Source organism: Penicillium canescens (assembly GCF_028828765.1).
Source record: "Penicillium canescens strain IBT 15451 chromosome Unknown utg000002l_segment0_segment0, whole genome shotgun sequence".
Taxonomy (NCBI): domain Eukaryota; kingdom Fungi; phylum Ascomycota; class Eurotiomycetes; order Eurotiales; family Aspergillaceae; genus Penicillium; species Penicillium canescens.
In genome coordinates this window covers 4,119,915-4,145,886 of record NW_026703964.1, presented here as the reverse complement: position 1 = coordinate 4,145,886, position 25,972 = coordinate 4,119,915, and the positions used below count along the sequence as shown (strand labels likewise).

The 25,972-nt window shown below is 49.8% G+C and overlaps 12 protein-coding genes across 12 annotated transcripts; 4 read left to right on the top strand and 8 right to left on the bottom strand.

Moving 5' to 3' along the window:
• Nucleotides 1–385: 385 nt before the first annotated feature.
• On the bottom strand, nucleotides 386–1,890 carry N7446_002783 (casein kinase I; the record flags this gene model as incomplete). The annotated part of the gene is made up of 5 exons (XM_058511532.1): nucleotides 386–933; nucleotides 989–1,394; nucleotides 1,442–1,590; nucleotides 1,641–1,710; nucleotides 1,762–1,890. 5 exons carry the CDS (start codon nucleotides 1,888–1,890, stop codon nucleotides 386–388), a joined length of 1,302 nt encoding a protein of 433 aa, XP_058377068.1.
• A 1,039-nt stretch (nucleotides 1,891–2,929) lies between these two features.
• rtt106 (putative negative regulator of DNA transposition (Rtt106)) lies at nucleotides 2,930–4,518 on the bottom strand (the record flags this gene model as incomplete). The annotated part of the gene is made up of 4 exons (XM_058511531.1): nucleotides 2,930–3,492; nucleotides 3,565–3,921; nucleotides 3,989–4,333; nucleotides 4,416–4,518. The coding sequence occupies 4 exons, from the start codon at nucleotides 4,516–4,518 to the stop codon at nucleotides 2,930–2,932; spliced, it is 1,368 nt and encodes a 455-aa protein (XP_058377067.1).
• A 307-nt stretch (nucleotides 4,519–4,825) lies between these two features.
• On the bottom strand, nucleotides 4,826–6,041 carry N7446_002781 (mitochondrial 54S ribosomal protein uL24m; the record flags this gene model as incomplete). Its single annotated transcript, XM_058511530.1, has 2 exons — nucleotides 5,606–6,041; nucleotides 4,826–5,503 (listed from the first exon to the last, which is right to left on the bottom strand). Exons 1-2 carry the CDS (start codon nucleotides 6,020–6,022, stop codon nucleotides 4,826–4,828), a joined length of 1,095 nt encoding a protein of 364 aa, XP_058377066.1. The 5' UTR covers nucleotides 6,023–6,041.
• A 1,756-nt stretch (nucleotides 6,042–7,797) lies between these two features.
• On the top strand, nucleotides 7,798–9,688 carry rho1 (Rho family GTPase RHO1). The gene is made up of 6 exons (XM_058511529.1): nucleotides 7,798–8,030; nucleotides 8,227–8,294; nucleotides 8,371–8,398; nucleotides 8,499–8,696; nucleotides 8,781–8,915; nucleotides 8,965–9,688. Exons 2-6 carry the CDS (start codon nucleotides 8,227–8,229, stop codon nucleotides 9,127–9,129), a joined length of 594 nt encoding a protein of 197 aa, XP_058377065.1. The 5' UTR covers nucleotides 7,798–8,030; the 3' UTR covers nucleotides 9,130–9,688.
• A 263-nt stretch (nucleotides 9,689–9,951) lies between these two features.
• N7446_002779 (uncharacterized protein) lies at nucleotides 9,952–12,500 on the bottom strand (the record flags this gene model as incomplete). The annotated part of the gene is made up of 4 exons (XM_058511528.1): nucleotides 9,952–10,779; nucleotides 10,831–12,051; nucleotides 12,104–12,197; nucleotides 12,253–12,500. 4 exons carry the CDS (start codon nucleotides 12,498–12,500, stop codon nucleotides 9,952–9,954), a joined length of 2,391 nt encoding a protein of 796 aa, XP_058377064.1.
• Nucleotides 12,501–12,683: 183 nt separating this feature from the next.
• On the top strand, nucleotides 12,684–14,044 carry N7446_002778 (methionyl-tRNA formyltransferase; the record flags this gene model as incomplete). The annotated part of the gene is made up of 4 exons (XM_058511527.1): nucleotides 12,684–12,942; nucleotides 13,001–13,071; nucleotides 13,119–13,246; nucleotides 13,303–14,044. The coding sequence occupies 4 exons, from the start codon at nucleotides 12,684–12,686 to the stop codon at nucleotides 14,042–14,044; spliced, it is 1,200 nt and encodes a 399-aa protein (XP_058377063.1).
• Nucleotides 14,045–14,111: 67 nt separating this feature from the next.
• On the bottom strand, nucleotides 14,112–15,399 carry N7446_002777 (SDR family NAD(P)-dependent oxidoreductase; the record flags this gene model as incomplete). The annotated part of the gene is made up of 10 exons (XM_058511526.1): nucleotides 14,112–14,131; nucleotides 14,179–14,257; nucleotides 14,314–14,376; nucleotides 14,430–14,518; nucleotides 14,568–14,619; nucleotides 14,692–14,799; nucleotides 14,851–14,913; nucleotides 14,966–15,052; nucleotides 15,130–15,274; nucleotides 15,350–15,399. The coding sequence occupies 10 exons, from the start codon at nucleotides 15,397–15,399 to the stop codon at nucleotides 14,112–14,114; spliced, it is 756 nt and encodes a 251-aa protein (XP_058377062.1).
• Nucleotides 15,400–16,076: 677 nt separating this feature from the next.
• N7446_002776 (uncharacterized protein) lies at nucleotides 16,077–16,553 on the top strand (the record flags this gene model as incomplete). The annotated part of the gene is made up of 2 exons (XM_058511525.1): nucleotides 16,077–16,440; nucleotides 16,501–16,553. 2 exons carry the CDS (start codon nucleotides 16,077–16,079, stop codon nucleotides 16,551–16,553), a joined length of 417 nt encoding a protein of 138 aa, XP_058377061.1.
• Nucleotides 16,554–16,789: 236 nt separating this feature from the next.
• On the bottom strand, nucleotides 16,790–17,635 carry N7446_002775 (glycosyltransferase family protein; the record flags this gene model as incomplete). The annotated part of the gene is made up of 2 exons (XM_058511524.1): nucleotides 16,790–17,494; nucleotides 17,546–17,635. 2 exons carry the CDS (start codon nucleotides 17,633–17,635, stop codon nucleotides 16,790–16,792), a joined length of 795 nt encoding a protein of 264 aa, XP_058377060.1.
• Nucleotides 17,636–17,780: 145 nt separating this feature from the next.
• On the top strand, nucleotides 17,781–20,664 carry N7446_002774 (uncharacterized protein; the record flags this gene model as incomplete). The annotated part of the gene is made up of 3 exons (XM_058511523.1): nucleotides 17,781–18,041; nucleotides 18,109–18,963; nucleotides 19,012–20,664. 3 exons carry the CDS (start codon nucleotides 17,781–17,783, stop codon nucleotides 20,662–20,664), a joined length of 2,769 nt encoding a protein of 922 aa, XP_058377059.1.
• Nucleotides 20,665–21,048: 384 nt separating this feature from the next.
• On the bottom strand, nucleotides 21,049–23,094 carry N7446_002773 (sugar porter family MFS transporter; the record flags this gene model as incomplete). Its single annotated transcript, XM_058511522.1, has 8 exons — nucleotides 21,049–21,185; nucleotides 21,247–21,320; nucleotides 21,376–21,806; nucleotides 21,890–21,897; nucleotides 21,972–22,516; nucleotides 22,590–22,814; nucleotides 22,871–22,947; nucleotides 22,999–23,094. The coding sequence occupies 8 exons, from the start codon at nucleotides 23,092–23,094 to the stop codon at nucleotides 21,049–21,051; spliced, it is 1,593 nt and encodes a 530-aa protein (XP_058377058.1).
• A 641-nt stretch (nucleotides 23,095–23,735) lies between these two features.
• On the bottom strand, nucleotides 23,736–25,811 carry N7446_002772 (glycoside hydrolase family 154 protein; the record flags this gene model as incomplete). The annotated part of the gene is made up of 3 exons (XM_058511521.1): nucleotides 23,736–24,886; nucleotides 24,948–25,246; nucleotides 25,330–25,811. The coding sequence occupies 3 exons, from the start codon at nucleotides 25,809–25,811 to the stop codon at nucleotides 23,736–23,738; spliced, it is 1,932 nt and encodes a 643-aa protein (XP_058377057.1).
• Nucleotides 25,812–25,972: the final 161 nt, after the last annotated feature.

Genomic DNA, 25,972 nt, shown 5'->3' with positions numbered 1-25,972 from the left:
GCACCATGAAAGAGTGATGGACGTCATCATGAGAAAGGTTGTTCCTACCCATAGCCAAATGTATAGGCTGAAGGGCCAAATGGGACAAGAAAGGAGGGCCAAAGGGGGATATAGGCCGAGAAGCGCAATTCTTACTCGGCGAAGCGGCACTAAACCACTTAATGCCAGACAAGAAAAGAGCGAGAGAGGTGAAAGAAACAAGAAGAAAAAGAAAACCCACGCCGACTTCCTGGGCCTTTTGTGACAGACAAGAAGAAGAGCAAGAGCGTGGCTAGTCTAGATGTGCCGTCGCTTCATTTGACTGGAATTCAACCTGGATGCTGAGATGAGCTGGCTGCCCGATATAAGGGACAGCCGAATCACCTACCGCAGCACAGGACCTTCATCACCTTCTGAGCAAAAGTAGGCTGCGGGTCGTTACCCTGAGCCCCAAGAGCTTGTTGGCCCAGTGCCTGATTTCCTGGACTTCCAATGCGATTGGGCAGGTGAGCATTGGAGTTCTGGAACTGTGCCTGGGTAGACGCGGCAGGAGTCGACGCTTCCAACCCCCGCTCTGGCGTTTGGGCGGCATGCCGCCGGCGCTTTGGCGCTCGCGCGTCTTCCCAGCCCCAGCTTTGGCTGGAGAAGGAGGCGGGGGCTGCGCGGCGTTTAAACGGTCGGCTGTCACTCCAGGACGTTGGCTGTTGCGAAGGTCGCGACCGTGGTGATCACGGGCCGTTGAGCTCTGGTGCTGGTTGTGGAGATGTGCCTGAGATGAATAGGACTTGTAGTCCCAGCCCCGTCCGTTGTTCAGCTTCATCCAGTCATATTCACCATCTTCTACCTCTCCGGCGTTCTTGAGAGCTTGTGTCAAGATATCACGGAGGTAGTCGTAGTCAGGAGTGTCCTCGAAACCAAGGTTTCGCACGTAGCTCAGGTATTTGTTGAATTCTTCTGACGCCATGGTTAGTAATGTAGAGAGACAGGAGAGGATTACAGGATAACATACCTGGGTATCCATCACAGAGATCCTTGATGGCTGTGGTTTGCTTCTTCTCGCCAATCTTCTCGTACTTCTGCTTGTTTGTAGCAGCCTTCAGACCCTGCCAGGGAAGACCACCTCTCAAGAAGTACATGAACACATGACCCAGAGCCTCCAAGTCATCACGTCGCGATTGCTCGCGCCCGAGATGTGTGTTGATACTCATGTAACGAGCAGTACCGGACAAAGATTTCCGCTCACGGTAAGGGATGTGCTGCTTGGTCTTGGGATCACGGTATTGCTTGGCCATACCGAAATCAACCACGTGAATGACATTGGCAGCCTTGGTCCCTGGCCGGCCGATAAGGAAGTTGTCCGGCTTGATATCTCGGTAGATGAGGTTCTTCTCGTGAATCGTTTGAACGCGCGAAAGCTAGCGTCGTTAGCGACAGGATAACATTGTGCCGGGAAAGAACCTACCATCTGCTTGGCCACCATCACAACGGTCTTGGTGGAGAACCGGCGGTTGCAGTGGTCAAAGAGATCCTCGAGACTGGGACCGAGAAGGTCGATAACGAGGATGTTGTGCAGACCCTCCTGGCCGAAGTAATAGACATTGGGAATGCCAGCTAAATAGAGTCAGCAAGGGAACACCAGGACCTGCGACTCCAAAACTTACGGCATCCAACCAAGATCTTGTATGTCCGGTACTCATCACGGAGTTGGGGTGCATCGCTCTTCCGGGGTTCCTGTTTCCGGTCAGATTAGGGATTGGTGTGTTGAGCGGGAGGGCCACGAACGAATTTGATAGCGACCTGCTGGTTGTTCAGGAGGTTGGTGCCCTCAAAAATGACACCAAAAGATCCTTCACCGATTTTTTTGCCGACACGGTAGTGGACACCCACAACGTTCGACGAAGAGGACGCCATGGATGCGGTAGTCAGGGTTGTAGAGCCGGGGGAAGAGAAAACCTTCGATCACGGGGCTGGCTTCAGGGACGTCGGCACGTGATTGATACTATCATTGGGCGCAGTCAGCAATGTGTTGACCAACAATGGCAAACGATGACAGCTTTGAAAGGAATGTAATCACATACACCACGGAGACTTTTGTTTCTCCGACCGAAGCTGCTATCACCGCTCAATGGGACAGGGCGATCTGCGGAATAGCCGATGGACCGGAGATGGTGTAATCGGAGACGGGGGTACAGATGGACTGCAATCGAGACAGGGGGGAGAAACGGGGCGTAATCCGGTGCTTGAACAGCGACAGGAGCGGAATTGACAATGTCGAGCAGGAACTGAAGTCGGGGGTTGACGGTCGGGGATCACGGAGTGGAATTGAAGCCGAGGAAAAAGACAAAGGAAGCAAAAAGAGCACGCAGGGTACTCGACCTACTGCGAGTACGAGCCGCACTGAGCAGTGGTTCAAGGATAGACCAGAGAGAAGGGGGAATGGGGGGAGAAGAAGAGAAGAAGAGAAGGGAGCGGAGAGTATTGGGGGTGTATTTGGTACCAGGGACATGCGGTAACTTTGAGCCGTTGGACGTTAACCTTCCAAGGCTTAATTGTTACTTCTCATTTCTCGTTTCTTTCTCTCTACTCTACTACTACTATTTACTTCTACTCACTTAACGTTATTGTCTAATTTTTACTGTTTACTGTGGATTATCGGAGATTGCTGAAAACCCTTTTGCCATCGCTGCTGAGACCTCTTCAGTATCGGCCCAACCTGCATGAAGCCAGGCACCGAACGGCGTTTATGTCCTTCTTGGAGAGAAAGTTATCAGGGCAGGGGAAGAAGACTTTTTGTCGTTTTTTGTCGCTTTTTTTTTTCTCTCAGGAGAAAAGATCCCGTCTGGACTCGGTCTGGAATGCGCTTAATCAAGCGGTAATATTACAATCTTGGCATCCCCGTCAATCGAACTCCCCGGATATGACATGTCCAGTATATATCCCTTTAAGTTACTTAATCATCTCCGGCATCTTCAGCTTCACTGCCAAGCTCATTCTTGACCAGATCCATATCTTCGTCACTGTCCTGGGCTTCTTCTTCTTCTTCTTCCTCCTCGCTGTCCTCCTCGCTGCTGGACCCGCTGCCTTCACTATCGTCACTGCCAGGATCGTAGTCCTCTTCTTCTTCGTCCTCTTGATCCTCAAGCTCGCGCTGGGCTTTCTGGAGCTCGCTTTCACCTTCACCGGTTCCTTCAGCGGTAGGTGCTGCTGGATCTTCCCCGGTTTTGTTCACATTGTAAACCTTAGCGCGACGCGCCTCAGCCAGACTGGCATCTTGAAGACCGTGGCGCTTGATATACGCATCGATTCCGGAGAAGTTATCCTGGTCAACCATTGAGAACTCAAATTCTTGGATGTCCTCCTCGGTGCTGTTTGCTGGGCGAGCCATGACGTTGAGGTTGAATGTCCGCTGCAGGACAGAGGTGTACGAGACCGAGTCAATGGTGTCGAACGAGAAAAACAGAAGGGGTTTCTTGAATGCGAACAGAATGCCCGTAGACAGAAGGAAGAGGTAGCCTGACGAAGAGCAATATGTTAGTATACGCCAAACCAGCCCCAAGACTCCATTGAAATAGGGATAAGACATACCTTCTTTGCTGCCGCGGAATGCCTTAACATGGTATGCTTTCTCGCCCTTTCGATGCGCCTCTGGCATGGCACTGACAAACTGTCGGTCATCGGGGCGCACAACATTGATGTGAGACAGGTTGTCATTCAGGATTTTGCGTAGCAATCCCTCGGCCGTTTCGCCCGAGCCATTACCAATCTGCTGCCCATTCCCTGAGAATGCAGCCTTGGCTGGCCCATCGGCTATCGTAAACACCATAGCTTCGGAGACTGTTGCTCCCTCAGGTGGGGGTGTGATGCCATCCGCATACTCGGGAATGATGCAAAAATTGAACTGTTTCTGAGTCTTTTCTGGCACAGGAAGGCAGAGCGCATGTCCTAATCACAATTACCAGATTAGCAACTGTTCCAAGACTGGGAGATCACGTCACTAGTTCAAACTCACGGATCTTGTCCATAGAAACACCGAATTCAATCTCCTTTGTAGTTTGGTTCCTTGCCCGAAGGAATCGGTGCCCAGCAGTGATCTCAAGCGTGAGCTTTTTCCTCTGCGGCGTAGCGAAAGAGACATCTTGAACGTAGAATTGAACAGGCGCATCGCCGTTCTTCATGTCGACTGACGCCTGCGCAGTCTCACCCGAGTCACCATTCTGTAGCTTGCGCTTTTTAGCGGTGGGGCCATCACTGGCCGGGGGCCGAGAAGGGAGGGTAGTGTTAGCAGTCCTGGCCAGCAGGCTGGAGGTGTGTTTCGCAAGATCTTCAAACAAAGGTTGGTGTTGCGGTGTTGTTCCTAAACGATAATACCGATTGACGACGGTCAGCAGGAGGTCGACGGCCAAACGTGGACGTTGGGTGCGGTGCTGGCTACGCACCGATCGCATCGTAGACTCTCTTCTTCAATGAGGGCTCTGTCGCGAATGCCTCTTCGATGGCGGCAATGGGCGTGCCCGAGGAATTAATTGAGGCGAATGCCATGTTTTTTGCGACTGCTTGTATTCGCGGTAGCAGTGCAGGGAGGTGGGAGGTGGGAGTTGAGAGTTTGAAGATAGAGTGAAGATGCGCAGGGAGAGGCGGGCCCGAAGTATCCGCATAGAAACCCGATACTGAGGACGATACTGAGGACCGATTTCAAAGAAATGTGAAATGGCATTTCCAACGAATAGATATAGTGAATGCAAAGCTTGATACTAGAATACAGTGGTGTGTACACAAAGCTACAGGACAACCCTCTTGATTTCCTGCCTCAATCAGACCTCTTTTAGGCTTTCTTCTCTCCTTCAGATTATTCCTTGCCCAAGTGTGCCCTTTTCCCCTTGGCTTTCTGCTTTGGCAAGTTCTTCCATGTCTCCTCGAGGTGGGAGTTAATAAATGCCTGGGTTTTCTCAGACAAGTGCATCTTTCCATCTTCATCCGTCATCGCCTTTCTTCTTTCCGCCGCCCTAGCAGTACCCAGAGTCTTGCGATCTGTCTTGGGTGTCATCATAGACACACTTTCCCTGTACTCCTTGCGGTAGTCTTCCATCATCTTCTCCTGCAAGTACTCAGGATCGTGACGGGTACGGAACTTGGAATATTTGTTGCGCAGCTCGTCAATGATAGTCGAGGGGAACGGCGGCTTCCGGAGAGTCGGGACAAATGTGCTGGTCTCGACCTCCACACGGAGGGTATCCATGTCTCCATCGGTGATTGCAGGCTCCTCCTCAACTGGCCAAGGGATCTCGATGTTCAGACCAGAAACATAACGGGAGTGTCTCGGGAGTTTGCTGTGCGGTGGGCGCTCGTTGTAAGGACCAGCAGCATATGCATGGTCGACAATGACGATTTTCATCTCTCCACTCTCTGTGTCTTCCAGCGGAATGACGTGTCGGATGTCGTCCATGGGCACGGGGAAGCTTTGTGCTTGAGTGTCGCCCTGGTGTCCAAGTCGCGACTTGGCCCATTCGGGAATGATCACGTCGTACTATACAAGGAATATCAATAAGCGAATAAATCTAGGGGATCAGGCGAATGGGCGGCATGTCTACGGTGGTCCACGGCGAGACGGCGACACGGCGAGACGTACCTGGTTGATATCCTTGATGATGACAGTCTCACTTTCCCGGTTGACTTGTTGAATGACATTGATCTTACCCTGATCGCGTCCACGCATGACACAAACCTTGTCGCCTTCAGCGAAGAGGATGTGCTTTCGACGTAGGTGTTTGGGGATGGCCGGAGGGTGTAGGATAGTACCGGGGAGTGCGCCGTAAATGCCGCTTTCGAGACCAGAGTCTCGCATAGGAGCAAGTGATCCCTTTTCCCAATCCTCCCAACGGTTCTGGCGTGCTGCTTTGTGTTGACCATACAGCGCAACACCAAACTCCTTCCGTTGCCGTCTGATGGTAAGACGGTCCATCAATTCTTGTCGTTCATGGTTTTTGACAGTTCTCCGTAGAGCCTGCTTCCGGGCCAAAGCCGTCCGTTGGATAACCTTTTGCATATTGGGCGTTGTGGTCCAGCAATGGCCGAACAGTGACACTGGCCTCTGCCACCCCGATCCGCCGGATCGAAAATTGAAGGATTGTAGGCACGTGACCACATCGGCTTATATCAGCAATATTTAGACCTGTGCCACGCCATTACAATTTACTTGTTCTTCTTTTACCTTATTCATTGCTCTGGCTAGTCTACTGTCCATGTCAGATCCTAGCAGATATACGATAAACCACGAGAAGGGAGATGTGATGCGATTACCCGCTATCAGAAAGCTCTGCCGCGAGTATATGAGTGGCACCAAGACGGCGTAAATAGAGACGAATTGTGAGTGCCCAGAGCTCAAAAGACAAGGAGGCCCCTTAAGACGACAAAGACCAGGTTTTCCATATCTCGGTTTGCCCCCGGTTTGGTTCAAGTACACCAATGGTGTCTAAATTTCATACATATCTCTCGTCAACATCTGTATCTGCACGGCAGCCAGTGCTACGTTTCTTTTGGTATTTAACGATGTCATGCTATACAGACCATGCAGTTGATGCCACCAGCATGGTCTCCTATGTGAGCATACTCACGAGCATGGATGCTATAGTGAACGACTCATACCAAACACACCAATTAGGATACATGTGTCATCAATGAACAAAACTATGACCAAAATGGCAGGCAGTCGAACTCCCAAGGTCCTATGTCTGATAGGGCTGGCTCCGAGGAGCTAGGCAATCGGTATAGGAACTGTCTCCAGACGGCACGGAAGACCGATATGGCCGGCGACAAATCAAATCACGCAAACCTAACCGATAATTGTAAATGATCAATTGCTGGCAAGGTTAAAGACGGGTTGAAGGCCAACAAATCCACAAAAAGTGGACCGGTACTTTAGAAACATGCTGTGTAACGGCGTTAGTTACTCTGAAGTAGAGAAGTGGTACGTAGATATGGGATTATCGAACGCTAAAGGGAGACATCCACTCTAAGCTCCTATTCTCTGGAAATATTGAACCAGAATTAGCCCCTTTACTATTTTTAGCCGCTATTTGGAGTATTAAGGAACTCCACTTAGGAAAGCAACAAGAATGTGTGAAGTCATGAAGCTCGGAAATAAGCGAAAGGGGGTTAGAGTTTTGTCCTGAACACGAAATGGAAAATTCCACAGTTAGATAGACATTCATATGAGCTGGGGCCCCCTGGATACATAGCAAATAGGATGTGTGTGAGATCATCGCAGCCGAAAGCCGGAGTCAACGTCAGAAACTAGATCGTCACTGGACTCAAGCCCTTTAGGCAGTGAAGGCAGCTGCATACGGAGTACGGGGCACTGCCCACCAGTCGTCCCGGTAGGGTGGTAGATGAGGTGGAGCTGAGGGTTATACTTATCTGTGATAGAGTGGTCCATGTTGGGAGTCCATCTGCGAAGCTGCCCAGGTGGAGATCATTGTCTAAAAAAGTGAAAGAGGCTGAGATTGCAAAGCCACAATGTAAAAGTGAAATTCTACAACTGTAAGACTGTAAGATAACTTAACCCCTATAATGCCCATAATATCAGATCCGGGGCATATGATATCAGCTAATCTTTACAGCCACGGTGGCTGTGTTGGAAACAAAGCGAGTGGGCCTGTGAGGATCGGGTTTTTCCTGGCTAAGCCACATCCCTATTCAACGGCAAAGGGATAAGTCATTAAATCATAACTGTACTCTACAGAGTTAGAGTACATACTAAGTAACGTTATATTTTCTAACGTTGCCTGAAACTCAGGGGGTGTAAAGTACCTGTATCAGATACCAAATACCATCAAAACACACTCTAGGGGGAAAACAACATTTACCATACTGCCACCGCCCTCTGTTGTCTGGCCTGGTCTTCTATCTTTCTCTCCACCTCCAAATCATCACTCCATCGTCTTTTCCATCTCTCCATCAGACTTTCTTGCTTCCATCTTTCTCATTCCTCTCCACTTTGAGGGTAATAGCCGGTTCACTTCCCTGAAAGGTACTCCGTTCCGCCTACAATCACCGTATGGGATCACCCTTTTCCTTTTCCCCCTCCTCCACCTTGTCCCTTTCTCAAATCTCTCCTCGTGTCTTTGTCACCCCCTCACGCTTGACATTCTTCACTCTGTCCTTTTTTTTTTTTTTTTTTCTCTTCTGACCTGCGGGGCTTCGGCGACGTTTTCTCACTGATTTCCCCCTATACTAACATCTCTTATCAAGATGGCCGAGATCCGTCGCAAGCTCGTCATCGTCGGCGATGGTGCCTGCGGTAAGACCTGTCTGCTCATGTAAGTCTTCAAATGGCGTCATCAGAGATGCCTTTTGCAACTCTGGGCTTGTTTCAGCAGTCTGACAGAATTACAGTGTTTTCTCCAAGGGCACCTTCCCCGAGGTAAGCTCCCATCCATCCGTCGATATCCCGATTTCCGATACCATTTCATTCTACACGGCATCGATATGAAGAAACATAGAAGATCTGACATTACTACCAGGTCTACGTCCCCACCGTCTTCGAGAACTATGTCGCCGATGTCGAGGTCGACAACAAGCACGTTGAGCTTGCTCTGTGGGATACAGCTGGCCAGGAAGATTACGACCGTCTCCGTCCCCTGTCATACCCCGACTCACATGTTATCCTGATCTGTTTCGCCGTCGACTCGCCCGACTCGCTCGACAACGTCCAGGAGAAGGTGGGTGCCTCCAACTGATAGCGAATCCAGTTGCAACGTTGCCTGGATAGTGAATGATCCGGATATGCTGACGCGGCTCATTAGTGGATTTCCGAGGTTCTGCACTTCTGCCAGGGTCTCCCCATTATCCTGGTTGGTTGTAAGAAGGATCTGCGCGATGACCGCAAGACTATTGATGAGCTCGCCAAGACCTCCCAGCGCCCCGTCTCCGCTGAGCAGGTGCGTTTCTCTCCCCCATGGTCAGGTGAACAAATCTAACACAGTACAGGGTGAGGAGGTCCGCAAGAAGATCGGTGCCTACAAGTACCTGGAGTGCTCTGCCCGCACCAACGAGGGTGTCCGCGAAGTTTTCGAGGCTGCCACCCGCGCTGCTCTCCTGAAGGCCCAGAAGGGCAAGGGTGGCCGCAAGAAGGGAGGCTGCCTCATTCTGTAAACTAAATCAATCGTTGGGTGGTCGGGCTCGAGCGGAGATCATATTCACGGATGAGAGCCTCTACGGAAACAGTTGGTGACTTTATTCTCTCGGAAAGGAGGATGGCTACTCGAGCCTACATGTGAGATTGTGGATAATATCGAATCCGGGCACAGCGAGTCGTGGAAATTCTTCCACCATTCACTTGGTCGACCTTGTGTTTTTTCTTTTCCTTTTGCCTTTGTTTTGCAGAATTTGTCTAGGGAGGCGTTGTCTTCATCATAACCCTGTGGGCCTTTCTTTTTCTTATCCTCTCTCCGACTGCCGTGAATTTCCAAATGCCAACATGCTACGTTGATTGGCAGTAGAAACCAAAGCTAAGAAAGAGGAGCCTGTGGTTGTAGCATTCGTGCCCCTTGCGATTTGCAACTCGGTCAACGCTGTGATTTCGCCTTCCTGGTCGAATTCCCCCTCTCATGATAGATGATTCTCTGCGGATATCTCCCACATGCGATGAGCTTGACTCGGCTTTGTTGTTTCCCCGTTTACTATAATTTTACAGCTAATCCATCAACTGCCTTTCCATCTTTAATCTCCGACCAGTCCTGCGTAGAATGCTGGTGCAAATAGCACTGTAAAACCGACAATGAGTACCCCATTCACGCGATATGAACCATGGACTGTTGCCCAGTACAGTAGTCAGTGATCAAACCGCCCCTAAGCGATAGGACTGGATTGCGCATATCATATAAAAGGAACCAAGTATTTCAACAGAAAATGTATATCAGCGAGCTGAGCATAGCTGTATACATGTATATATCCCGCATAAAACCAGCACACAAACTACCGATTCAAACTTAACAATCCCTCAATATACCGCCTAGCATCCATACCCAACCCTTCAACCAACTTCGACGGCGCCATTTCCGCCGCACGAGAAGTCCCCGTCAACCCGGAAGAGCCAGAAGCACCACCTAAATCCCGGAAAAAGCGAGCGCCACTACTGACACGACCGTGTGTAGCGGGTGATACGTAGTCGCTCGCTTTGCGGACGAGAAATACTTCCTGGGGAGGTGGAGAGGGGGTAGCAGTGAAGGGATCATCTTCGTTCGTCAGAGATGAAAGGGCAACGGATGAAGATGTGGTTGATAGTGAGGGTTGTTGGTTTGGTGTTTGTGGGATGCGTACCCAGACAACCCACCATCCGCGATTAGTTTTGCTTGTCCTTTCCAGCTCTTGTGGTCTGGAGCGTGTGTCTATGTATGTTGAAAGGAGACGGTGGTGTATTGCTAGGCTTTCGAGGCGGGACCAGGGTTGGAAGGCTGGAGAGGGGGATGTGGATGGGGAGGGGGAGCGTGCTGGTGATTGGGGTTGTTGGGGGGACTGGGGGATGTTTAGGGCTGGGATGTTTGGGATTGACGAGCGGATTGTTAGGTTTGATGGATCGTAGACCAGATCGTAGACTGGTTGGGATCTTGTCGAGAAGTGTTTGCTTGGATCTGGAGAGGTCTCTGACATGGAGATGCGGGAGGCAGCCATTTTTGGGGATGTTGATGAAAGGAGTGGCTTTTGGAGGGGACCTAGTTGGTGGTGCATGCTTGAGTAGAGAGATGGGGATGAGAGAGATTGGGTTTCAGGGTCGAAGAGGAATGTGAACAGGAATGGTTGGTTCTAATGCGATATGTTAGTGAACTGCAATGATTCTGGTGTTGGAACACTTACCACGTAGATCACAGCTTGAAGCTTCTTTTGGGTCTTATCTGATCCATTTGCCAGATGTACGTGCAGAGTTCTCTGTACTATTCGAGTTTTGGGCTTGCCATTTTCGGTTTCTGAAACAGGACTTCCTTCTTCCAGGTCATCCAATGTCTCTAGATCATCTCGAGGTCCCAGAACAAAACGGCCAGAAGGAATGCTTCGAGGTTTCACATCAGCCTGAGATGGGTTGGCACTGGAATGGTCCTTCGGGGTTGAGGTGCTCGAAGTGGCTCCACCCTGCCCAGGAGTAGAGCTGCGAGGAGGCGTAGATGTTGCTGATTTTGGGGAGAAACTCCATGCAGAACCATATCCAAGAGTGAGGTACTTCATGACCGTTTCCGTGGGAAACCCTGGATTCTCATTCTTGCCAATTTCAACTTCCGCCTCGTTCCCTTCGGGTACCTCTTGAAGTGGCTGTGGTGTTGCCATTATAAGCGGACGAGGTATACCCGGCGTAAAACTGCGATCCGGTGTGGAGGGCTGGTTCTCTGGAGGTGGCCTCCCGCGCTGCTTTTTTGGCTTGCGGCGACGCAGCGAAGTTGGGTCCCGCCCAACTCCATACGTAGCATCCCCAAATCGATAGATCCACTCCATCCACTGTGACACCTGTGCCAGCGAGAGTCTGGAAAGACCACCGACACCAGCGAATATAACGCCATCGGATGGTCGAGGGTCATTGTCTGCCCCAAGCCATAGTCCTTGGTCATTTGACCTGGTCGAAGCCGGAGACCCATTAAATTGTACAGGCGAGTCGCCAAATCTGGAGACAACCAAGTCCACTAAGCCCTCTGTTCTGGTAACAAAGTCTTCGAGTACTTCTCTTTCTCCGCTTCCCCATTCTTCTTCCCCAACTCCAATACCCAACTCTCCTCCAGCAGAGAGTTTGATGCCGTTATACATTTCGACGATTGGGTTTCCGGTCAACAGAAGTTCCCAGTTCCATGCAAACTTGTCCCAAAACCGTTCAAGAAAGAGGCAAAAGGAAGCTCTACCAGCTTGTTTGTACAAATCGTCCAACATGAAGTCATGGTGTAGAAGGAATATCGAATGGGCGCGGCGTAATTGCTGGACAAGTAGATGGGGCGGTCCCATTTCTCGCGATGAATATTGGAAAGCCGGAGAATCAGATGCCCCCGAAGAAGGCTTATGAGCTGGATCAGCGGGAAGTCGAGTAAAATCGATAGACTGGCTTAACATGAGCTTCAAGATCGACACGGTTTGGATTTCAGTTACTCACGGCAACAATCCACCAGTCCTTCTCCAGCTCCAGCAGAATAACACGGGATTTGTCTGTCTCAATATATTCCAGTGCCTTTCCATCTGAAAAGTTACTGCGCATGAAAAGCGATTAGACTTGTTCACTCGCAGAGTTGCGGAGATGCCCACCTAGCAAAGTTCACCATGCCCTGCGCCAGACCTATCTGGCGCAATCTCTCGTTCTTTTCGTCCTCAAACCCTTTGTTATCATCCTCCTCTGCTGTAGAGTTATCGAGCTGTCGTGCATGGCTTGACTTCGAGGTGTAGAACACGATCTGATCTGCTATCGTCTCGTCGGTTGGTCCGAGGTTCGGGTTGTAGATGGCAAGGTAGGCGAGCTGGGCCGGGATCACCGAGTCATGATCGTTTTCAGGCATCGCATCTTCAGGCGGCTTCTGCAGCTCGCGCTAGAGAGCGATCACAAATAATTACAGGAATGACTGCGGAACGAGCGACTGCGAAGTGGGATCTGGGGTGTTGACATCACGTGTATTATCGATAAGATCATATCGTTGGAGCTTCAACTTTTGCGACTTCTTACTCGAGAGTGCCGAAGCATTATGTGGACTATACCGGCTTCAGGGAGCTTACGTCTCTGCAAACGACCCTTGGTTTTCAGAGGGCTTGTCTTTAGGTCCTACACTACGAAAACCTCCGATCCTCTCCGCATTCTCTTTTGCGGCTCCGATGACTTCAGCATCGCCTCCCTGAACGCTCTCCGCGCCTATCAATTGAAGCAACCAGAACGGATCTCCTCGATCGATGTGGTCTGTCGACCTGGGAAAAGGGTTGGGCGAGGTTTGAAGCAGGTTCGAGAAGGTAAGTCGCTATCCAAGTGAACTATGTGACCTGGTTTTTGATTCGATATTTCCTATAGTACCGATCAAAGCCGCCGCAACTGCTCTTTCTCTTCCGGTTCATGAGATTGACACATTTACTGGGTGGAAGGTATTACGGACACCTGGCCTACATAAAGCTCTCGCTGACCGTTTTAGCCGCCAACCTTCTCAGACGGACCTATAAACTTGGTCATTGCAGTCTCCTTCGGCCTTTTTGTTCCATCCCGCATATTGAACAGTGCTAAGTATGGAGGGCTGAATGTACACCCATCATTACTACCAGAGTATGTGATTATTATCGCTCAAGACTGGGAAATTGGAAATTGACTAGGTCAATCAGCTTCCGTGGTCCCGCACCACTACACCATACTCTCCTATCTGGTCAGACCACCACCGGCGTGACACTTCAGACCTTGCACCTCAAGAACTTCGATCACGGAGTAGTGCTATCCCAAACACCGGCTCCTGGATTTGACATCCCCAACCCGGACTCTTGTACTGTCCCCGAGTTGTTAGGGCTCGTTGCGCCGAAAGGAGCGGAATTACTTGTCAATGGTATCGAAAAGGGCTTATATGTACCCCCAGTCGTCGACGCTGGATGGCGCGCCGCTGAAGCTACTGGCGAGTTGATCCATGCAACCAAAATCACACCACAGGACCGGCGCATTGACTGGGCGAACTGGACACTGGCGAATATCAACAGACGCAGCCGGATAATCGGGCCTCTTTGGAGCACAGCCCTCTCCGCAACTAACGCTGAAGGCTCGCCCCCATCATTCCAACAGAAACGATTGATCCTTACTGATATCGAAGAGGTCGACCCGCCTCAAGGATGCAACTCATTTTCGATCATGCCTGGTCTGCCATTTACGAATGCCCCTTATCCAGTCCAACCAAAGAAAGGACGGGAGCTCTACGTTTTTACCAAAGATGGAAAGTTGATGCGCATCAATCACATGAAAGTTGAAGGCGAGCAAGATGCTGAGGGACTACGGGCTGCTATTAAAGCTCGCATGTTCGGCGATCAAGCATTCCACTACGACGGCGCGGAGTTTACTCCCTTCCGTAATTCCCTTGTATGAGTATGGAACGATTGTGTGTACTATATTTCTTGATCTATCCAATGTGATGTGATACTCTTCTTCACGCTCATGGTGAGAACCCGGAATCTAGACATGTCAGCTTGAGCTTGACTGGTGAATATTTGGAGCCATACCAATCGTGATTGCCTGTCCAGTCATGGATGCGTTTTTTGCCAGTGTGATGAACATATCTGCACAATCTTCCACCTCCGGCTATAAAGCGATTCATTAACATGAAAGCGGCCGTTTGAGATATCTGGATTACTTACTACTTTTTTGAGAGTTGTGGCATTTGTCCAGGCCTCGATCTTCTCTTGAGGGAAACGCTGGCCCTGCAATGCCGTGAGCTTCTTATCCATACCCAACGAAACCAAATATCACTTACCCATTCGGTGAGCAAAAGACCGGGTAGCACGGCGTTGATGCGAACTTTGGAGCCTTGGGTTTTGGCAAGGCACTTCATAAGATGGAGGGCTAGATGATTTTGTCAGCGTTGTCTACTATACAGTTGAACATGACATACTAGCCGCTTTGGTTACAGCATAAGGCAAGCTACTGCCAGTTGCCGTGAGACCCTAAAATTCGAGTCAGCACTCATAAGTTCCACGAGTTGATCGGGGTCATATAGCATGGTTTCGGCGACATACAGCAATCGAAGACGTGATGAGGAAAGCGCCACCTTCAGGGTTCGCATTGAAAGTGGGCAAAGCCGCCTTAAACAGGTGGAAGTTGCTCTTCACGTTAACGGACCAGCACTGTTTCAATAATCAGCCCCAGTGTTCCATTATGAGTGTTGGGCCATTTACCTTATCCCAATCATCTTCGTCCATGGCATCAAGATCGCCGAAGTTGGTCATTTTAGTCCATCCCTTCTCGAATTAGCTTTCATTATCCCTCTTCTCAATTGAAAGTATGACCAACGGCATTTGAGATGATAATATCCAAGCCACCCAGCTTCTCAATCGTAGTCTTAACGACATTGAAGCAGTCATCCTTGATACCGGCGTCCTATTCCCGATTTATGGCCATGTCAGCGGCTTGTGTCTCCATGTATTGAGGGCCATGTGTGGGATTGAAAGCCATACACCCTGAAGAACAACAGTCTTCACATTGTGCTTGCCTGCAATATCCGCGGCCAATTTATCCGCCGCCTCCTTGTTGGACATGTAATTGATAGCAACGTTGCTTCCTTCGGCGGCAAATTTTTCAGCTGTAAGAGCACCTAGTCCCCTGTTCAATCGTGTGTTAGCTCTGGTATTAAACGCAGCATGGTAGGCTTGTAAGAAACAAAGCTCGGGGTCATACCGTGAGCCCCCGGTGATCAAAACATTGCGACCTGATAGAGAGTATGGCATGGTGGCGTAGTTTATCTAGAAGAAATTGGACAATTGGGCTTGGAGATTATTTTAAGAGTCAGAAACAGAAGATAAAGAGAGAAAATGCCGAGGGAGCAGATGCGTCGGATACTCCGATGCGCCGATGCGGGGCAACTATGGCGGACTTCATTGCGAGTGGCCCGCAGATCCAGTTCAGACTGTTTTTCTAATGCTTGATGACATTTGCCGACGGTTGATTATATCTCTGGGCTGTTGTAGTTTTGCAGATATAGGCCCTGAAGTATGCTATAAACAGTTCTATATCATGTTGCGTCTATAGTTGGAGAAGGGAGTAACTTCATACTTGAATCCCTGTTTATTCTTCCTTCCTTGCCCAAGGCCATCGGATCATTGATACTATATTGGGCTCTTTCATGTCTTTGAAATAGAAAGGGATCAAAGTATCTATAGTTCTCTTTGTCCTCGTTATAGCCTTCAAAATTGAATCACAATGCAATTGTAGCAAAGACCTTTGTTCAAAAGGTATTCGAGCTGTCCTACTTTATAAAACTAGCATGCATTCTCAAATTCCCAAAGTATTTAACAAATATGAGTGTCCTGTATCGATATCTCATCGACACGCAGCGAACTAGTTCTTTACAGCAATAGCCACAAGATCCCCAACATTTCTTCTAATTGGAAACCAAACCATCACCATGAGTTATAGCGACATGATTGAAATGGCCCCGAACCAGTGGAGCCAAAGAGGCATGTTTATCCGCGACGGACAGGTTTGCCCAGAAGACTTTCGTCTAACTAATCTAGGCGCAATGATTCATTATATTACTGTACAGTTTGACGAATTCGATAGCTTTCTAAGTGACGAAGAATTAATAGAAAGGGCGATCAACATGATCCAGCAAAGGGAAGCCATGGTAACGGACTACAACCATCATCGCGGTTACGCATGGTATGTATCGTTCCCAGTCATCAAGGGCGCTGGCTATGAACTTGATTACGACGACGCTTACGAAACGGCAGAAATCTATGCGCGGCGCACTCTGGAAGACATCATTCAAGGTTCGGTTTCTATCAATCGACTCTATTTCAACTTTGGACATAAATGCTGATCTGCTACAGTTCTCAATACATTCTTCTTCATTTTTACACATGACGCTCTCTATTGTAGCTAAACATGACGCTCTCTATTGTAGCTAAAGTTTATACATTAACCCGTAATCTAGAATCGTAGACTCGTAGAACGCAGTGTACAATTCCTCCTCCACATTCGGTATGTGGAGAGAAATCCGTTGCGGAAGATCCCGTTTCTTATACGGTTCATAAGATAAACATGATTGTTCATAGAGTCTTTGCATCTAAACAGATTAATCTAGACATACCAGGAGCAGAAAGGCCATGAAGCTGAACCCTAGATCACAAGCCACCCTGCGTATTTAGTTCTCTTCATTCCCCACCAGGCTCGCCGCCCTGCTAAAGCTGGCCATTGAACGAGAAACGAGTCGGCTAGTGGCAATAGTAGGACGCCAGAGGTACTCAATTTCGTGACCCGAGCCCAAGATTCAACATAAATGGTGCGCAGGTTGGACACAGGTGGTGTTGTAGAGCTTCGCAATAAGAAGTTGAAGCCAAACACGCAATGCAAAAAGCGGATGAGTTTCGCAGCTAGGATTACACAAACAGCTGTAGCTGGGCCGTTTGTCAAAATCAAGTCTGGGTAAGGAGAGCGGTATTTTTCGGGGAGTTGCTGGTCTGGGTGAAGCCCACAGAGAATAGTAAGACAAGCCCAGAAGCATTGGAGTGTAGTAAAAGGCGCCGTCAGGTACGATTGATGAACTCTTCGGGCACGAGGTACTGTCACAATGTTGTAGTTGTTGTCCGAACAAGCTCTCTCCGTCTCAAATTCCTTGGCCTTGCCAGCGCTGAAGTTATCTCCGGAGCTCACGACGTAAGTCCGATATGCGAATCTCTTCATATCCATGCGCGAGAGCATGTAGAACATTTCAGCTGTATGACCACCGCTTCCAAGGACAACTAAGAGGTGGACAGGCGAGTCTTTTGGGCGGCATTTGTGGACAGGGCTATTGTGGGCGATTTCCAGAGAAAGGAATATGACCTAAGAGTAGAAGGTTAGACCAATGTGATAGCATTAATGAAGAATACTCACGAGACCAATAACGGCGCCAAGTACAGCTATTGTGACAGACAACCACAGGGCCAGATCCCAGAAGGACACAGGTGCAAGAGAGAAATGCATCTTCGTTATTGTAAGGACTGCTAGCTCGAAAGCTTGAGGTTAATGCATCATCGGACAATAAGTGGCATGAAGACCAAAGAGAGCGACAATAGGAAATGCGACTTGCGACAATGACCCATTGATGTATTGAAGGCAACAGAGCAGAATGACTGAATGGGCCAAGTTAGAGTCGCGGTACACGTCCCCCGCACGTGCAAGCTCGACCGTTGATTTTCTTAGGCTCTTTGGCATCTCAACTGCCTCCCTTGTTTACATTCACACTTCGCGTTCCCTTCCAGACTATGTCATGTCTTCTTTATTCACTAAACGTCTGACCTGCTTTTACTGTGGGCGGCGGTCTGCTTCTCAGTGGCCTGTTCGCAATTTCCGTTGTGAACACTGTGAGGCCGACAACTTTCTCGACGAGGTTAGTTCCTTGTCTAGCCTCCAAATTTGCTCGATCAATGCTAAACACCGTTCTTAAATGAATATAGAAAGGAGAAATCACGGATCCGCCAGCTGCTGTCACTAACGCCGAGGGTTATGTGCCCGGCGCATCAAGTCAACCCTCCGAAGCCGCCGATCTCAAAGAGTCTCCGTTATTCTGTTCAAAGTGTACCCGCAACCAACACCTATTTACGAGCTCTTTGGCGTCATACTTTCCTCCTTCCGACGATCCCACAGACGCTGAGTACGAACGTGGCTATGCAGACTTTCGCAAACGCCTCGAGGACCGCTATCCCCAGATTTGCGAGTCCTGCGAGCCTCGTGTGAAAAACCGCATTCGAAAGGCGGGATACGAAGCCAAGTCAGATCATCTCAGACGCATGATGGATCAGAGCCGCGCGAACCGTGAAGCACGACAGGTCAGGAACCGGAGCTGGAGGAGCTTGCTTCTTTATGCTGGTGCGCTTGCATACTGGGCAAGTATTGCTGGTCAAATTGCATGGGATTTGATCAGTGCGATGACCCTCTACCAGACATCGGGGAGCCTCGGTGGCTCGCCAATCTATACCGAACCGCCCATGGCACCCGCCTTTTCACAGTGTACCAAACAGACTCTTTCTATGTGGCGTATTCCCAGTGACTGTGTGATTGATCTAGCACCGGCTGCAGGTGTGGCATTGATCGCAGGTGCTCTTTCACTCTGGTGGAATCCCAAGTTGCGCCTGAAGATAGATGGGATGCCAGGCAAGTTCAAGGGCCTTGCGGAGTATTATCAGGCCCAACTCATTGTTCTGGTCGTACGGTGTGTATTCTGGGCAGTTCTCAAGGACCCATCTGCTAGTGGCTTGGATCCTAGTATGTCTCCGGCCTTGCATGGTCTAATGATGGCTTTCATTCTTCTGGTACGTGCCTTGACCGATATTTTTTTGTGTCCCGCGCTGATTTAGTAGTCGCTTTCATACTCCCGATACATCGTCCAATATTCTAGTCGTCCACTTGTCAATTGGTCCGACAATAGCTGGGAAACCCAACTTCAAGGCGCCAAATCGTCCTCTGAATTGCCTGAGTCTCCTGTCCTGTCGTCCCAAGCCACCAATCGCAACGCCTTCAATGCGAACGGTGGAGTCAGTCAGCGTTTCCCAATTGAAAAGTTGGCTACACCTCAGCCACCTGTGGAGAAGCCGCGAGAAATTATCCCTGTTGCGGAGAAAGATAGCATGGATTGGACTCCGTCTACTACACATAACCTGCGCCCAACTATCAACCAGCGGAGCGCGCCCTCTGTACTAAATGGCCCTCATCCCTTCCATGGGCAGGTTCCAGCAGCCCCAATGGCTCCGGCGTGGAAGCTTCGCGCTCAACCTTCAACAAAGCCCATTGAACAAGTGGTTCAGCCTAACCCATTCCATCGCAGCCCTTCTCTAGCACAAGCTCCCAGCCGGCAACCGTCAGATGAGGCTGAACCAATCTTCAAGCCACCCAAATTTTTCGCTCCAGGGGATCTTGACACGTCTACTGGACTGGAAACACTGTTTGACAGGGCCTTCAATTTCCAGCCCGATGCTTCTGGACCTGGGTGGTCCCAGGAAACGCAACAGAATTCTGCAAGTCCCGTCCAGACACCGAGTCATCTATTCTATGGATGGCTGCGACTGGGTATGTTGGTCGGATTTATCAGTGCCTGGACCTTCTCTCAAAACCACCAGGTGTTTATTCCCGGAAACTACGTGGAGATCGCTGCTCTGGGAGTTGCGAGTCTTGTTGCTGGATTCGCTCTCATCAGCATGGTCAAGAGGCCCCTTGTGCAGTGGAATGGCATGGAGATTCTGATTTCTATCACGGAGCTTGTTGCGGCCGTCCATATGGGAGCCCATCTCCCGACTGCTTCGTTTGACCGAGACTACTTTGATCGCTACGGCAAGCTTCTTTTGATGTTTATGGCTATACAGGAGGCTATGCGTGTAGGCTCTTTCTACACGGCGACCATAATGGAAAGTCGAAACACACCATCGGAATCGGCATCGCCACATTCGGGAACACCGCAATTAAACCAGCCGGGTGCCATCGAATGGCCTTCAAATGGATCGCCACCCGTATCCTCACCTGAGTCTCGAGTCAGCAGTCCCCCATTGCCTACGCATCGATCATTCGAGTCACAGTCATCCGCGCCGCCGCTTTCCTTTTGCACTACCGAACCTGCCTCTAGTTTCTCGTCGGCATTGCCTTCTGTGTCAAACTATGGGCTCTCTTCATCTCAGACTGTCCCTTCTTTCTCTACCGCTCAGACCCCGAAACGAAACCCCCATAGCTTTACCATGGAGTCGTTGAAGCAAAGCGATCCTCCGTCTGATTATGATCAAGATTCAGACAGCGAGACTGTGGCTACAGCCACAACCACTGCTACAAATATGACCAACCAGAACATTCGGTATGGTCACAACCCCAGCTTGGGTCACAGCTCCATGTTTTCGCCCCGTCGCAATGGACTGGGATCAGGAATGGGCGGGTTGAGCTTGGATGATAACCCAACTCCCCGCCGCATGACGCGGAGCCAGACCCAGCATGGGCTACTTGGTCGGTCCCAGCCCAACTACATTCGATAAAATTTGTTCCTTTTATATCCGTCCATCCTTTCTTGCATCTCTCATTTTTGTTTTGCTTTGTCTTGCTTTGTTCTGCTCTCATATGTTGTCACAGCATTGGCCTCTTTTCATTTCCCTCTAATCTCTGGTCATCAAGACTCGATTCAAGTGGATGGATATATTGATTTCATAGCGCAGGCGAACATTTTTACGGTCATGTATTGATAGACCAAGTCGTCCCTTGGTGGGACTGCTGCACATATCTTTTTCGGAGTTACTTTGATGATATCTATGAAATAACGATGACCAATGTGGATACTATTCGGAGAAACAAATTGATTGAATCTTATACATCTCAATAATAATTCTTGACTCGTTCCTTTCGGCTGAATTGCTGGTGACTACTCAAGCCACTCTCTCAACGTGTGTCTGCGTAGATTTGCCTACATCATCTGCAGCAGAAGCCCGCTCCGGGTCGGCGGTCTTATCTTCGAAGAGCTGAGTGACGCCAAAGAGCTCATCCATCTTCTCAAGGGACATGCCTATAGATATAACAGTTAGCAAAGACCATTCACTCCACCAAGGCATTAGATCCAAACCAACCTTTAGTCTCTGGAATAAAGAACCAAACAAAGACACACATGGAGAAACAAAAGCAAGCAAAGATAATATAAGTTCTGCAATCACATAAAAGTTAGCAAAGAACCCAAAATCAACCCCCAAAAAACTCACCCATAACCATTATCCCCAACAGTAGCCAACATGTTAGGCACAGCCCTAGCAACGACAAAATTAAACAACCACTGCGTAGCAGCCCCAAAAGCAACATTCAAAGACCGCAGCCTAGCAGTCGGGATCTCAGAAACATAAATCCAACAAACGGGCCCCCAACCAAACTGGAAGAAAGCCGCAAACAGGAAAATGCAGACGAGAGCCACGTAGCCGGCTGGGATGACTGGTGCGCCTTCGACGGGTGGTGCAATGCGCACATAGAGCCCGATGTAGAGCATTGCCAGGCCTTGTGCGATGGATGTCCAGAGGAGGGAACGGCGGCGGCCGAGGGAGTCTGCTACGAAGACTAGGAAGACGCCGCAGCTTATCATTTTCACGATGCCGTAGACGCCTGTTGCGAAGAGGTTTGTTGCGTTGCCCGTTACGCCGAGCTGGGGTTAGAGTTAGTTTTTTTTTTTTTTTATCTTTGGTTTTTGGAGGGGGATGTAGGCAGGGTAGGGGTAGGGATGCTCACGTTCTTGACTGTAGAGGTTGTGAGTTAGCTTGATTGTCACCCTTTTCGATCAGAAGTCAGGGGAAAGAAAGAGGTATCTTACAAATCTGAGGCGCATAGTAGTTGATAGCATTAGTACCAGTCATCTGCTGGCAAATCATCAAGACAATAGAGATGATAGCACGCTTCCTATTCCCAGGAATGAACCACATCTCCTTCATAAGATCCCAGAACCCAGATCCACCAACAAGAGCGCGCTCCTGCTCGAGTTGGGTGGCGATGGCTTGGAACTCTTCTTCTAGGTAGGGATGCCCAGCAGGCAAGTTGCGCACGTTGCAGAGAGTTGCGCGTGCTTCTTCCCACCTGTCTTGTCTAGCCAGCCAGCGGGGGGATTCATTACAGAACGACATGCCGATTAGCAGGAGTACTGCTGGCAGGCCTTGCATTGCCAGTGGGACGAGGTACATTGCTGGTCCTTTGATGTGCAGAAGGGAGCCGTAGTTGATCCAGAAGGCGAGCATGATGCCCATTGTGATGAAGAGCTGGTATAGACCTGTCAGACCGCCGCGGATTGCTCGTGGGGCATTCTCGGCAACGTAGAGTGGGTTGATCATTGACGCGGCGCCGACTCCGAAGCCTGTGATCAGTCTGGTGTGTGAAGGTATTAGTATGAGGATGACTGGTGATTTCTGGGTTGGAGGGTGAAGACGAGGCATCTTACCGGCCGATGTACATGGGCTCGAGATGACCACTGGCTGCGGTTTGCATGACAATTCCGAGGATGGCCACTATCGCTGAGCCTATGAGTGCTCTTTTTCGGCCGAATTTATCGGCTACCCAGGAGGCGCCTAGTGCGCCGAAAAAACATCCTGCTTGGAGGGTTGATACGATGTTGGCTGATAGATTTGCTTGTGCAACTTTGGAGGTATTTTCCAAGCCGTATGTTCTGCAGTAGATATGGTTAGAAGGCTAGATGTGAGGTTTGATAGAGAAAAAAATTACTTCTTGAATCCTGGCATGGTAAGGACGCCGCCAATGATACCAGAATCCATACCGAAGAGCATTCCTCCACAACAAGCCTTTCGTAATATTAGTATTGCACCCCGGCATATAGGAATTGCCATACTAACCGAGCAAGCAAGCATGAAAACCCTCCATCCATAAATCTCCTTAGGATCCTCTTTCATCGCCTCATTATGAACAACCTTCTTTAGAAGCCACGACATCTTGAAGAGTAAACAAGATCAAGTCGGTAGAGTATAATCCTAAGGAATCCAGGGAAACGATCAATTTAAGACAAACCCAGGAATACAACCCACAACTAAAGACACGATGCTGTCGGCAACTGATATAAATATGAAAGAACTGCGATGGAAGGGTGTCATCCCAAGCCCAATGTCTTGGCCAACCACCGAGCAGCCTATGAGACGAGAACGAAGGCGCTAAACAAGGCGAGCAAGCATGGAGTAAAACATCCACGAATACGAAGGCAGAATGGCACGGCTTGCATACTACCTGCTCACATGTCTCGAGTACTTTGGAGCTGGGGTAGGGTCCAAGACCTCCATGCAGCTCTCAGATAGGTGGAGATAGGGTGGGGGAAAGTTTAGGGTCGTATGAGCCGAAGTACCCCCACGGGGAAGTGGTATTGGCTAATAAACAAAGAGGTTTAGCCGAGAGGGGAGAAAAGTAGTCGGCAAGTTACAGAGGAGCGTCACGTGTTAAGAGCTAAATCTTACCCCGGACTGCGGGGAAAACCCAAAATTAGGGCTAATTTGGACTCTCCCCCAATAGGGAAATCTTACTACGAGTTCACTCTTGTCTAGCGAATCGACTTTATTGAAGGCATGACAAAGGATATGTACGCTCACCCACTCTCCATCCGCTTCTTCAGCCACCCTGGGATTGTCGGCTTCTGCTCCCATGCCGCTTTCCAATCCCGCCGTCGACCGGGTACAGCACAGATTGCCGACACGAACCAACAGGCCTGGCCAGGTGCTAGGTCCATTGCAAGCGATGGCAGAAGCGTGCGCCCATGAATAATATTCGAATTTGGATCCGCCAGGACAATCCGACCAGCACGTCCAATATCCGAGTGTAACTCAACAATGCCTACAGCCCCAGCCGATGAAACCACCAGACTACTCCGGTCATCATGCGTCGTCCCCTCAGAACCACCCTCAACCATAGGACCCAGGATCCGTCCATTATCACTGCGACATCCGTAAATAGCAAAGGCACCCTCAGAAGTCTGCAAAGCCCGACCAGTGCGCACGCGATGAGCGCGCAGATGCCAGTTCTCATTTTCCACAGTCGGCGGAATGAGAATCGTTTCAACCTCGACATCTGGCCATGGTTTCCAGGTAGACACGAGTATTGGTAGGCCATTTCCTTCGGGTTCTTCAAAGCGTGCATCCAGCGCCAGCCTTCTCGTCTGCCAGATATCGCCGCCGTCCTCGGATAACGCCAGCATGCTGTCTGGGGCGTGTTGCTCGAGCTGATAAGACCCTGTTGGAACGGAGTATCCAAATGCAGAACTGTATGCGAACTTGCCATACTTGGCCTGCGTTGCTTTGAGAGGGTAGTGGCATGCCTGGCCAGACGATAGCAGGAAGGAGTGTCCTCCACGGCGGATTGCAATGTGTTTGGGGTATTTTAGGGCTACCACTTCAGGAAGAGAGGCGCTGGGATATGGTTCTTCTTCCGCGGTCCAGAACGGGTGTGTCTCTGGTAATGCCAGTGGGATGAATGACAGACAGCACCAGTATGGCGATCCCGGGGAGTTATAGTTCTCTGTCAGATACATGTTGGCATACGAGTATCCGAGACTTAGGGTGCCGTCGTTGTTGAACATGTCTTCTTGCGTCGACCACCATCGGAAATGACGGAGGAGGATTCCCCTCACGACGCCCCAGGTTAACGGTGCTGGTAGCTCGACATCTGCGAAGCCCAGGGCTCCCCAGAACCCGACCATGGCGAAGCGGTACGTCATTGAGCGACCGAAGGGGATGGAGCTACCTATTAGATTGAAGATTGGATTAGAATCTGATCATTGGGAAGGAAATCAGAGTAAACATACCATTGGGATCAAAATAATACACGAAATCTTTCGCAAACTCCCTTGCCCGCTGACGATAGCGCTCAGCACGCTCAGGATCAAAGTCGCCAGCCAACTTCGAGTAAAGAAGCTGCAAGAACTGAATGGCAAATGAACCCGAGTAATAATCCATCTGATGATGACTCTTAGGCCCATCATTACTCCATCCCCCACCGACGTGGAAGGAATCAAGATGATCCATATCAGCTTCAATGCGAGGAAGAGAGTATTCGGCCCCATTCTTCCTCAATCCCAAGTTTGCAAAGACCCGAAACCACAACCTAGAGAATCACAACCATATAATCAGCCATGTCTCACCCTCAAAACCCCCAAGAGAGAAAAGAAAAGAAAAGTACACACATACCAGTTCGTATTTGGCATCTCCCTAGCATTAATACTAGCCAACCACCTCCCGATATTCCCTCTTTGCATCTCAGTCAACGGCTCCCAAAAGAACCCCGGCGCAACAGCAAGCGCAAACCCAATGGGACACATTTCAACCATGCGCTGGTCCAAATCCTCAATCTCGCCCCAGAATTCAGGGCTCTCAGGATCCGTCCCGTTGATTATACCCTGACGCCAGCGCTCCGCCTCGGGGTATTCACATCCACCTCCAAGCAGCGACGCCAGACCCCAGAGTGGTCGTGCATACCCTTCGATCTGGGCGCCGCCTTCGTCGAAGCGTGTTGTCGATGTGCCGACTTTTACTCGACTGCCGCCTGGCGTGAAGAGGGGGAGTAGCGGGTCTAGAATTGCGCGGCATGCGGCTTGGAGGTCGGATCTTGTTTTGAAGGTGCATTTTGTGAAGGGTTGGGTGGGGGTTCGGGCGTTGGCGTTGATGGACATTTTGACTGTGGTTGTGCTAATTTGGTTTGGTAATTGGATGGTTGGAGTTATATAGAGATTGGTGTCGGGCAAGTCTCCTATTATTGTATTGTACGTGAAAGAGGCAGATGTCGTGCCCGTTATATGATCGGGGATTTGGGTGCTGGTCCGGCTAGTTAATC